General features: G+C 41.3%; 1 protein-coding gene across 2 annotated transcripts in view; it reads right to left on the bottom strand.

Annotated features, from left to right (window-relative positions):
* Positions 1 to 9,392: 9,392 nt before the first annotated feature.
* LOC137331101 (SLAM family member 5-like) overlaps positions 9,393 to 13,293 on the bottom strand; it is a 34,948-nt gene continuing 31,047 nt past the window's right edge. For both annotated transcript variants that reach the window (XM_067994703.1, XM_067994704.1), the window contains 2 exons: positions 11,887 to 11,988; positions 9,393 to 9,583 (listed from right to left, as the gene is read on the bottom strand). In XM_067994703.1, coding sequence (XP_067850804.1) covers positions 9,567 to 9,583; positions 11,887 to 11,988 — 119 coding nt within the window. In that variant the 3' untranslated portion in view covers positions 9,393 to 9,566. The remainder of the gene's footprint in view (positions 9,584 to 11,886; positions 11,989 to 13,293) is intronic.

Here is a 13,293-nt window from a genome sequence, read left to right as displayed (position 1 = left end):
AGGAGGAATTCAATCAACATATGAGAGAAGGAACACTAAGTGTTCTGAAGGACCTTATCATAGGAACAGGAGTTGGCCATTCAGGATGGAAATGAAAATAACATTCACAGGTGTAGTGTTTAGAAAAGATGGAGTCGACAGAATTTAAAATTTGACATTTTTTAAATCTCTAAGAATTGACTACATGCAGGAATGAGACTCAGCAGTTTAAATTGTTCCCTTTCTGGACCGGAGAGATTGATTGGCATTGCATTAATAATTATCACATTGGTAAAAAGGTACTTATGCTGTTAATCATGAGCTTTCACTTTCTGCTGGCGAGTTTATTGAGCAATTGATCTGCAAATCCAGCAAGTTCTTAAAAATATTGGGGAGGCTAAGGGCGAGATGCCGTTTGTGTGAAGCAAATGGGGGAGTGGCGTAAATCGACCAGCAACTTCTGGAGATTTGCAACTCACTCAACTTCTCCCCCTGAACTTGCTGACTGATTTGCCCATTAATAACGACGTGTATCGTGAACTCGACATTATTTTTCCAGGAAGATTTGGCCAAATATATTTGTGGTGTTCATGATCTCTCTTCCTGTAATTCTGCTTTCCCATTCTGTCTTTATTTGTCTTCTGCTTCTCTCTCTTGCATTGTTTGTGTGTGTGAGTCAGTTTGTTACTGACTTTTAAAAAAAATTCTGATTCTTAAGTCGCCCCTTTACTGTTTCCTCTTAAGCAGAAAGAACAAACTTGCATTTATACGGCACCATTCATGTCCTCAGAATGTCTCCAAGTGGCAGCATTTGGGGAGGGTAGTGCCTGAAAGTGGCAGAATTCGGGTCTAGAATCTAGATAGAGCAGGAGCAACAAAGCCTGAAGTTTGGTTAGGAATGGATAACCTGGCTCTGAGGGCAGAGGTACCCACGAGGCATTCACTTCTTGCATGTGCAGAGAAAAGCAAGGGTCATATAAAGTATACAAACTCCACGAGCGGAGTACAAGGTAAGCCCCACAGAGATGGGAAGGACAGCATGGGGAAAGTTGTTGGAGGAATTTCTGCCAATATAAAATAGGTAACTTTATAAGCAGGTTTAGCATTTTTACTTCTGGACCTTTCTGAAACTGACAGGGAACAGACACGCACATCAGCAGTGGAACTGGATATTTGCCGCCACTGTCAAAAAGTTGGAAATCTCCCACCCACCCCTGCCCATTACAGGTAAAGGTTTATTTTTGAATTAAGTGTGGTGCAATTTGTGTTCCCCATAATGCTGAGTTTACCTCAACCATGTTACTCTGGGGAAAATGCCAAGTGAAATTCTATTGTCTCCCCACATGCGGGCCGGGGGGTGGGGGGGGAGGAGAGAAATGTGACCCGTGCACATTTCCTCAAGGATTAAAAGCATGGCTGACGGAATCCTGGGAGAAGACCACTTGCTGCAGTTGCTGTGTGGCCAAAGATTTACCTCCTCTTTCAATGCAGTAGTTATCTCAAAGTAATGGTGAGGAAAATACATGCTGGTGTAACTAAAGTAGAACCCAAAGAAGGGCATTGTGTCCAAATTAGGAAAATTTGGTTCTTCAATGAATTCACCAAAACTGGTCCAATTGGTCACTTTGGATTCAGGCAATAATTTAAGTTATTCCTTTGGCTCGCTGCTCTTTATGTTTTTTTTTATTCGTTCATGGGCTGTGGGCGTCGCTGGCGAGGCCAGCATTTATTGCCCATGGGAAGGTGGTGGTGAGCCGCTTTTTTGAACCACTGCAGTCCGAGTGGTGAAGGTTCTCCCACAGTGCTGTTAGGTAGGGAGTTCCAGGATTTTGACCCAGCCACAATGAAGGAACAGCGATATATTTCCAAGTCGGGATGGTGTGTGACTTGGAGGAGAACGTGCAGGTGGTGTTGTTCCCATGTGCCTGCTGCCCTTGTCCTTCTAGGTGGTAGATGTCGTGGGTTTGGGAGGTGCTGTCGAAGAAACCTTGGCGAGTTGTTGCAGTGCATCCTGTGGATGCTACACACTGCAGCCACGGTGCGCCAGTGGTGAAGGGAGTGAATGTTTAGGGTGGTGGATGGGGTGCCAATCTAGCGGGCTGCTTTGTCCTGGATGGTGTCGAGCTTCTTGAGTGTTTTTGGAGCTGCACTCATCCAGGCAAATGGAGAATATTCCATCACACTCCTGACTTGTGCCTTGTAGATGGTGGAAGGCATCAGTGATCCATAGCAGAAACGCTCCTTATCTTTGAACAAAAATGACAATGCTAATTTTTACAATGCGTTATTCGTTGCCCAGTACGCTACAATTAAATTTTAACTGGTGCTTGGTGTTACAAATTTTATTGTGAAATGTTGATATAGGCTGTGATCTTTTTACATCAAAATCAAATCCAATAGTCACAGCATCAAAAGAAAATAATGTACATTTTGACCAAATAATCAACAGGAAAAATACATTCAAGACAGAGAGAATGATTGACAAGCACAAAATTTAGTTGAAAAGGCGACTGGCAATTAAAATTTTATTCCATTTGACAAGATTTAAAATGTAAGTAGCTTTAGGTTATGAAACAGTAGATCATGCACATAACATTAAAAGTTTCAAATATTCATTCATCTGCATATTAAAAAAAAAGATGTGCACTTAACACATTTTTCACACTCCAGACATCAAAGTGTTAAAAGTTTTTTAAAAAAACATCAGTCATTTCATGCTGATTTTGGACCTGGAGCTGGGAATTTATTAGCACCTGCTAATCTGCCAAATTTCTTATTTATAACAATGAAACTTTGTGGCCTTAAAGGGACAGACCATAAAACCACGTAGCAGCAGAATAATGCATTACACTCATTATAAAATAGAGTATCTTCCTTCTTACTATGAGCAACACAATGGGAGCTCCTCAAGGTAAAATGTAACAAAGCAATATTAAACAAATAAGAACATAAGAAATAGGAGCAGGAGTAGGCCAATCGGCCCCTCGAGCCTGCTCCGCCATTCAATAAGATCATGGCTGATCTGGTCCTACCTCAAATCTAAAATCATGTCCAATTTCCTGCCCGCTCCCCGTAACCCCTAATTCCCTTTACTTCCAGGAAACTGTCTATTTCTGTTTTAAATTTATTTAATGATGTAGCTTCCACAGCTTCCTGGGGCAGCAAATTCCACAGACCCACCACCCTCTGAGTGAAGAAGTTTCTCCTCATCTCAGTTTTGAAAGAGCAGCCGCTTATTCTAAGATTATGCCCCCTCGTTCTAGTTTCACCCATCCTTGGGAACATCCTTACCGCATCCACCCGATCAAGCCCCTTCACAATCTTATATGTTTCAATAAGATCGCCTCTCATTCTTCTGAACTCCAATGAGTAGAGTCCCAATCTACTCAACCTCTCCTCATATGTCCACCCCCTCATCCCCGGGATTAACCGAGTGAACCTTCTTTGTACTGCCTCGAGAGCAAGTATGTCTTTTCTTAAGTATGGACACCAAAACTCTGTGCAGTATTCCAGGTGTGGTCTCACTAATACCTTATATAACTGCAGCAATACCTCCCTGTTTTTATATTCTATCCCCCTAGCAATAAAAGCCAACATTCCGTTGGCCTTCTTGATCACCTGCTGCACCTGCATACTAACCTTTTGATTTTCTTGCACTAGGACCCCCAGATCCCTTTGTACTGCAGTACTTTCCAGTTTCTCACCATTGAGATAATAACTTGCTCTCCGATTTTTCCTGCCAAAGTGCATAACCTCACATTTTCCAATATTGTATTGCATCTGCCAAATCTCCGCCCACTCACCCAGCCTGTCTATATCCCCTTGTAGGTTTTTTATGTCCTCCTCACTCTCTACTTTCCCTCCCATCTTTGTATCATCTGCAAACTTTGATATGTTACACTCGGTCCCCTCCTCCAAATCGTTAATATAGATTGTAAAGAGTTGGGGACCCAGCACCGACCCCTGCGGAACACCATTGGCTACTGGTTGCCAGTCCGAGAATGAACCATTTATCCCAACTCTCTGCTTCCTGTTAGATAACCAATCCTCCACCCATGCCAGAATATTACCCCCAATCCAGTGATTCTTTATCTTGAGCAATAATCTTTTATGTGGCACCTTGTCGAATGCCTTCTGGAAGTCTAAATACACTACATCCACTGGTTCCCCTTTATCCACTCTGTACGTTATATCTTCAAAGAACTCAAGCAAATTTGTCAGACATGACTTCCCCTTCGTAAAGCCATGCTGACTTTGTCCTATTAAATTATGTTTATCCAAATGTTCCGCTACTGTCTCCTTAATAATAGACTCCAAAATTTTACCCACCACAGATGTTAGGCTAACTGGTCTATAATTTCCAGCCTTCTGCCTTCTACCCTTTTTAAATAACGGTGTTACATTAACAGTTTTCCAATCTGCCGGGACCTTTGCCGAGTCCAGAGAATTTTGGAAAATTATTACCAAAGCATCCACAATCCCTACTGCCACTTCCCTCAAGACCCTGGGATGTAAGCCATCAGGTCCAGGGGATTTATCCACCTTGAGTCCCATTAATTTACTGAGTACCAATTCCTTAGTGATTTTAATCGTATTTAGCTCCTCACCCCCTAGAGCCCCCCGTTTGTCCACTGTTGGGATATTCTTAGTGTCCTCTATCGTAAAGACTGAAACAAAATATTTGTTCAGCATTTTTGCCATCTCCATGTTTCCCACCATTAATTTCCCGGTCTCATCCTCTTAGGGACCTACGTTTGCCTTAGCCACCCTTTTTCTTTTTATATAACTGTAGAAACTCTTGCTATCTGTTTTTATATTTTTTGCTAATTTATTTTCATAATCTATCTTCCCTTTCTTAATCAATCCTTTCGTTACTTTTTGCTGTCTTTTGAAGACTTCCCAATCTTCTATCCTCCCACTAAGTTTGGCTACCTTATATGTCCTTGTTTTTAGTCGGATACTATCCTTAATTTCTTTACTTAGCCACGGATGGCTGTCATTTCTTTTATACCCTTTTTTCCTCAGTGGAATATATATTTTTTGAAAGTTGTAGAATAACTCCTTAAATGAACACCACTGTTCATGTACCGTCTTACCCTTTAAACTATTTCCCCAGTCCACTTTAATCAATTCCGCTCTCATACCATCATAGTCTCCTTTTATTCAAGCTTAGTACGCTTGTTTGAGAACCAACCTTCTCACCCTCTAATTGGATATGGAATGTAACCATGTTATGGTCACTCATTCCAAGGGGATCCTTAACTAGGACATTATTAATTAATCCTGGCTCATTACACAGGACCAGGTAAATCTTAAATTACAAACAAAATTAATTTGTACAAGGCACATTTGAGGGAAAATCATAGAATCACAGAGCACAGAAGGAGGCCATTTGGCCCATCGTGCCTATGCTGTCTCTTTGAAAGAGCAGCCCAATTAGTTCCACTCCCTCACTCTTTCCCCATAGCCCTGCAAATTTTTCTTCTTAGGATGGCATCCCTGACAGTGCAGCACTCCTTCAGTACTGCACTGAAATGTCAGCCTAGAAATTGTGCTGTAGAGTGCGACTTAGAATCATAGAATGATAAACACAGAAGGAGGCCATTCGGCCCATCGTGCCTGTGCCGGCTCTTTGAAAGAGCTATAAAATCTGTTCCACTCCCCTGCTCGTTCCCATAGTCCTGTAAATTTTTTTCTTCAAGCATGTATCCAATTGACTTTTGAAAGTTACTATTGAATCTGCACCCACCACCATTTCATACAATGCATTCCAGATCACAACAACTCGCTGCATAAAAACAAATTCTCATGTCGCCTCTGGTTCTTTTGCCAATCACCTTAAATCTTTGTCCTCTGGTTACCGACCCTTCTGCCACTGGAAACAGTTTCTCCTTATTTACTCTATCAAAACCATTCAGGATTTTGACCACCTCTATCAAATCTCCTCTTAACCTTCTCTGCTCTAAGGAGAACAATCCCAGCTTCTCCAGTCTCTCCACATAACTGAAGTCTTTCATCCCTGGTACCATTCTAGTAAATCGCCTCTGCATCCTCTCTAAGGCTTTGACATCCATCTTAAAGTGTGGTGCCCAGAATTGAACACAATATTTCCAGCAAAGGCCTAACCAGTGTTTTATAAAAGTTTAGCATAACTTCCTTGCTTTTGGACTCTGTGCCTGTATTAATAAAGCCCAGGATTCCATATGTTTTTTTAACAGCCTTCTCAACTTGTCCTGCCACCTTCAAAGATTTGTGTATGTGCACCCCCAGGTCTCTCTGTTCCTGCACTCCCTTTAAAATTGTACCATTTAGTTTATATTGCCTCTCCTTATTTTTCCTACCAAAATGTATCACTTCACACTTCTCTGCATTAAATTTAATCTGCCATGTGTCTGTCCATTTTACCAGTCTGTCTATGTCCTCCTGAAGTCTGTTACTATCCTCCTCACTGTTTACTACATTTCCGAGTTTTGTAAACTTTGAAATTATGCCCTGTATACTCAAGTCCATATCAAAAAGAGCAGTGGTCCTAATACCAACCTGTGGGGAACACCACTGTACACTTCCCTCCAGTCGGAAAATAGTTCACCACTATTCTCTGCTTTCTGTCCCTTAGACAATTTCATATCAATGCTGCCACTGTCCCTTTAATCCCGTGGGCTTTAATTTTGCTTACAAGTCTATTATGTGGTACTTTGTCAAACGCCTTTTGAAAGTCCATACACACAACATCAACCACACAACCCTCATCAACACTCTCCATTACTTCATTAAAGAATTCAATCAAGTTAGTCAAATACGATTTGTCTTGAACAAATCCATTGAAACCACAACCTTCTGACACAGCGGTGAGAATACTACCACTGAATCACGGCTGACATTTTTTTTATAAAGTTGAAATAAAAGTTCAGAAATAATAAATACATTTATGCTGCCAGTGTTGAGACACAACTTCATTCTTTTTAATTTCCAATGGATATTTCCGATTGCAAATCTGGGCTTTCAGAATGAAGAAAATGCTAAATATAAATATCACTCAAGTGTTTGTTTGGCCCACCATTTGATAGATTGAAGAAGCACATGTGCAATAGACATGAATATCTAATCCAGATCACAAGGGGATGCTATTGTTATGTCCCTGGGCTACCCCATCATGCAGGTAGATATAGAGCAGTGTGAGTCAACTCCCAAAACAAGTAGGATTCTCGGACTGCTTATGGGAGCAACAGATTTTTTAAAATTCGTTCATGGGATGTGGGCGTCGCTGGCAAGGCCGGCATTTAATGCCCATCCCTAATTGCCCTTGAGAAGCTCTTGTCCTTCTAGGAGGTAGAGGTCACGGGTTTGGGAGGTGCTGTCGAAGAAGCCTTGGCGAGTTGCTTCAGTGCATCCTGTGGATGGTACACACTGCAGCCACTGTGCGCCGGTGATGAAGGGAGTGAATGTTTACGGTGGTGGATGGGGTGCCAATCAAGCGGGCTGCTTTGTCCTGGATGGTATCGAGCTTCTTGAGTGTTGTTGGAGCTGCACTCATCCAAGCAAGTGGGAGAGTATTCCATCACACTCCTGACTTGTGCCTTGTAGATGGTGGAAAGGCTTTGGGGAGTCAGGAGGTGAGTCACTCGCCGCAGAATACCCAGCCTCTGACCTGCTCTTGTAGCCACAGCATTTATATGGCTGGTCCAGTTAAGTTTCTGGTCAATGGTGACTCCCAGGATGTTGATGGTGGGGGATTTGGCGATGGTAATACCGTTGAATGTCAAAGGGAGGTGGTTAGACTCTCTCTTGTGGGAGATGGTCATTGCCTGGCACTTGACTGGCGCTAATGTTACTTGCCACTTATCAGCCCAAGCCTGGATGTTGTCCAGGTCTTGCTGCATGCGGGCTCGGACTGCTTCATTATCTGAGGGGTTGCGAATGGAACTGAACACTGTGCAATCATCAGCGAACGTCCCCATTTCTGACCTTATGATGGAGGGAAGGTCATTGATGAAGCAGATGAAGATGGTTTGGCCTATGACACTGCCTTGAGGAACTCCAGCAGCAATGCCCTGGGGCTGAGATGATTGGCCTCCAACAACCACAACCATCTCCCTTTGTGCTAGGTATGACCCCAGCCACTGGAGAGTTTTCTCCCGATTCCCATTGACTTCAATTTTACTAGAGCTCCTTGGTGCCACACTCGGTCAAATGCTGCCTTGATGTCAAGGGCAGTCACTCTCACCTCACCTCTGGAATTCAGCTCTTTTGTCCATGTTTGGACCAAGGCTGTAATGAGGTCTGGAGCCGAGTGGTCCTGGCGGAACCCAAACTGAGCATCGGTGAGCAGGTTATTGGTGAGTAAGTGCCGCTTGATAGCACTGTCGACGACACCTTCCATCACTTTGCTGATGATTGAGAGTAGATTGATGGGGTGGTAATTGGCCAGATTGGATTTGTCCTGCTTTTTGTGGACAGGACAAATCTGGGCAATTTTCTACATTGTCGGGTAGATGCCAATGTTGTCGCTGTACTGGAACAGCTTGGCTAGAGGCGCAGGTTGTTCTGGAGCACAAGTCTTCAGCACTACAGTCGGGTTGTTGTCGGGGCCCATAGCCTTTGCTGTATCCAGTGCACTCAGCCGTTTCTTGATATCACGTGGAGTGAATTAAATTGGCTGAAGACTGGCTTCTGTGATGGTGGGGATAGCAGGAGGAGGCCGAGATGGATCATCCACTCGGCACTTCTGGCTGAAGATGGTTGCAAACGCTTCAGCCTTGTCTTTTGCACTCAGATGCCACTGAACCCGAGCTGGTATCTATGACAGACCCAAATTTGTAGCAATATATCTGGTTTTAAATTATAGTAACTGTGAAATGAGAAAAAATACTATCACAGGGCAGCTTTAAATGAAGAGGGTCATTCGGCTCATTTAATTTAACTACCCAGAGAGTGGTTAGAATTTGGAACTTGCTACCACATGGAGTAGTTGAGGTCGATGGTATCGATACATTTAAGGAGAAGCTAGATAAGTGCATGAAGGAGAAAGGAATAGAAGGATAGGCTGATAGGGTTAGATGAAATAGGGTGGGAGGAGGCTCGTGTGGAGCATAAACACCGGCATAGACCCGCTGAGATGAATGGCCTATTTCTCTGCTGTAATTTCTATGTAATAAATGGCAATGTTGTATCAACCTCTTAACACCCGATGGCAATACTTTTGTTAATCATCGCATGAGCTGAATTATCAATTTATCCGAAATTCTTGAACATTTATGGTGCAATAATAGATATAGCTGCCAACAACACAACAGGGCTAAAAACTGCTCATCAAACAATTCCCAAAAACATCATTCTACTTTTTTTTAAGCTGTCACAATCCATTATAATTTTACATTTTTGTTACAATTAACATATTGCAGCAGTAGTGTACTGTAGCAAATGTTAAAGTTGAAATTTAATTTGACGCAACACTTGTATAGGTTTCATTTTTGCAAAGTTAACTACCAGGAGAGCTTGCCAGTCATCAGCTGCCGCAAGAATAAGTTCCACTGAGTAAATTGTAGGAGATGATCAATAAATCCCACTCGAGGGTAGTTGCTGCCTGATCATTCACTTGTAGTATCTGAAAAACATAGCAACAACAACAACAACGTGCATTTATATCGAATGTTAACATAATCCACTAAGTTTTTATGCAAAATTCTTTCACATGTTGATAAACCAATACAAAAATATTATACAACCATTGTGAAATTACACTACCCAAAGTTATAGAAGCATTGATTTCATTAATGTTGGCTAATATTTAATTTTAAAATCCAGCTTTTATTTTATGAATTAAATGATGTGATGGTAGTGGATTATGTTTATGTTTTTCTTTGTTATTTAACCCTCAAGATCACCAATACGGCAACAAAATCTTCAAGTCAATCTAATTATTAAAATTGGCACTTTCTGTTCAGACTGTCCATTGACACCACGGTGTCAGCCAATGGGTTGCATTGTGCCAGCCACTGAGTTGGAGGCGAGACGGGACTTACAGCAGTACACACGGCAAACAGCGTATTTAACAGCGAAACAAGTCTATTTACTCAGCAGAGTCTATTTAAACAGCGCACTACAACAAACTGTCTACAGAGACTATTTAAAAAGAGTCTCTACAAACTGCAGCAAACAGAACTCATGACCGAAACTACAGCAACATCTCCTGATAAAAGCAGGGTGATTTCTCTAGCAAATGCAGTGAGTGGAGGATAGTTATATATAAATTATGTGTGTAAAACCAATCCCAGTCACTTACAGCAGTAGTCAGTATCCCACCAGGCTATGCATTTTTCTACAACCATCAGGAAAAATCATTGTTCCCTCGTGTGTATGACCTGAACTCAAAAGTCAACCACTGGCTCACTTTATGATAGGCTGGTTTAATATGCCCCAACGCTCCAGTGTTTGAAGAAAGGAAGGAACAAAATAGACCTGGCAGAATTGCATCACTTGGGCAGAATGGTACCATGGAGAGTAGCACCATCCCTGGCTATCATCATGTATCTGTCCTGAACAGATTTTGTTGCAAAATTTGTGATTTGCAATTGCAAATTTGTGTAATTTGTGCTGGTTTATTTTTAATGTAAAAACACAGCTATGGTCAGTCAAAGGTTAATTACGTTTGTGCTTTTAGCCTATTGAATGTACTTCAAAGCAGCTCACCTTCTCACTCCTAAATTAACTTAATTATAGGTAATTCTCTCTTTGAAGGGAACTAATACTCCTCGGTAGTGTCAAATTTTGTATCCTGTCACAAATGACAATTTTGTCTATCTGGAATCTTGTTTATATGAAGTCTGTTAATAGATTGATGTCAGACATAAATGTGCCTTTGTTGTTTTGTGCCAATAATAGCTGTCCAATATATGTGAAGAAAGTCAATATTCCAAATCAACATAGGCATCCGCACACACTCAAATGTGGAGGGAGCTAAGATTCCACACACGTCTCATTTGCATTCCATTGTCTTAATTGTGCAAGTGCTTCTTTGATCACAATTAACTGATGCTGTATCTTCACGATGCTTGTATAAAACAAGAGGATCTTTCAGTTTTCAGTAGTTATGCTTTGATTTCTGGAGTTTGCCCAAATGCAAGAACTGTGTAAACATTTGACTAACGATCGCCTTTAAGAAATTCTGGTTTTACATATACCACAAGAGAGAACCTGAAAATGAAATTTAAGAAGTATTTGCTGGGACTGCTTTGATTTTAATTGGAGAAAGCCTGAAGCTTGAAATGGCTGAATTAATCCCTTGCAGACGATTTCTATACACTTATTCATTCTACTGAGTTGAATTTGCCTAATAATTTCACTGTTGTAAATGAATTGCAAGTGAATTGGATTACTTGTTTTGTCTTGTACAAAGTTGTCTTGTCATGAGGTATTTTTAATCTTTCAAAAGTCTGAAGACATAGCAGAAATCCTACATAAATACAGTAAGCAACCCACTGCAAACAGACCTGGGCTGTGCTTAATTATGCTTGTCAGAAAGCAAAATGCACAGATTCAGTTTGTGAGGGACATGATCCATGTCCAAAAAAATGCCCTCATGTCATTTCAGCCAGAACTATAAAGTTTAAAACTTAAGCCTATGTAGGTTTTTAAAAAAATTTCTTGTCAGACCTAAAGCTCTGTGCAATTAGGAATTTAGTAACGGATCATTCATGACAAGAAAAACACCCCTGATATGATAGCCGTATCATATTTTCTTTTAATTGGCCCACAAATGTTCTCGTCACTCCTTTAATTGATAAATTTTCTTACAATAAAAGCATCCAGTTTCTCTACAAGTACTACCACACATTGAAGTAACAGACCATTGGACAGTGTTGTTGCATTTTTCTGTGGTTTCATGCTAATTTGAACTGTAGCACTTACCGCTTTTACTGTGGAAAGTTTTGTAGAGGTACACACTGGTTGAAGCCAGAACTGCCATTAACAGCACCACAGGGACCAGGACCATCAAACAGTTTCTTTTACCTAAAATAGATTCATAGAATTTTACAGAACAAAAGGAGGCCATTCAGCCCATCATGCTTGTGCCAGCTCTCTGACAGAGCTATCCACTACGTTCATTCCCTTGCCCTTTCCCTGTATCCTTTTAAATGTTTCTTTTCTCAACATTTATCCACTTCCCTTTTAAAAGCCATTATGGATTCTGCTTTTACCACTGTTTTTAGTGAGGCAGACCATATCCTAACAACCCATTCCATTAAAAAAAAATGTCCTAACCTCTCCCATTACTCTTTTGGTGATAAGTTTATGCCCTTATTGATGAGTGGAAATAGTATTTGCTGATTTAACTTACTAGCCTTCTTTTTTTCTAAAGAAAACAGCCTGTTTCTCTTGCCTCTCTTCATAACTGAAAGCTCTCATCCCAAGTATCATCTTAATGAATCTCTACTGTACTCTCTCTATGCCCTTGACATCTCTCCTAAAGTAGGTTGCACAAACTGTACACACTTTTCTAACTCCAGCCTAACCAAAGATTTGTATACGTTTAGCATTATCTCTTTGCTTTTGTATTCGATACACCTAATTATAAAACCTAGGATCCCATATGCTTTTTTTTTTACAGCTTTATCAACTTGTCTTCCGCTTTTAAAGCTAACCATATTCCCTATCTTTGGGTTGTCTGCGAATTTTGACATTGTGCTCCCTGTACCCAAGCCCGCTGATCCTCCAGTCCGAAAAACATGTTAACCATTACTCTCCATCTTGTATCCTTTAACTAACTTAGTATCCATGCTGCCATCTTTAAATACCATTCATTTTATCAACAAGTTTCCTGCGTGGCACCTTATCAAATGCTTTTTGAAAATCCATATACGCAACATTCACGGCATTTCCTTTGTCCTGGTATTTCCTAAAAGAATTACATTGAATATGTCAGACACGACTTGCCTTTTACACTGGTTGATCTCCCAGTGGGGCAGTCAAGACCAAGTGATGTCTTCAGATCAAACAGGGTTAGAGAGAGGGGGTATAATTGGATCAAGGTAGAAGAGGGGGAGAGGAGGAAAGGGGAGGTGAGGGGTTCAGTTGGGGGAAGGGTTAGGGGTTAGGGAATCTCCCATAGTTGGGGGAAGCGGTGGTGGTTGAAAAAATCCTTCAGCGATGGGGTGGGAAAATATCTGTGAGGCGGGGGTGGGGAAAGAGTTGGAAAAGTTGTTCAGTGGGGGAGGGGCTGGAAAAGTAGTTCAGTGGTGGGGAGGTGGGCGCCCCCATGTTCCAATAAATAAAGCGTCCGATTTTTCAACAAATGAAGAGGTCCCAACATTTCTA

The sequence above is a fragment of the Heptranchias perlo genome, chromosome 13 (genome assembly GCF_035084215.1).
Source record: "Heptranchias perlo isolate sHepPer1 chromosome 13, sHepPer1.hap1, whole genome shotgun sequence".
NCBI classification, from domain to species: Eukaryota; Metazoa; Chordata; class Chondrichthyes; order Hexanchiformes; family Hexanchidae; genus Heptranchias; species Heptranchias perlo.
Note: the sequence above shows the minus strand (reverse complement) of the source record. Positions and strands in the feature narration are given on the sequence as shown.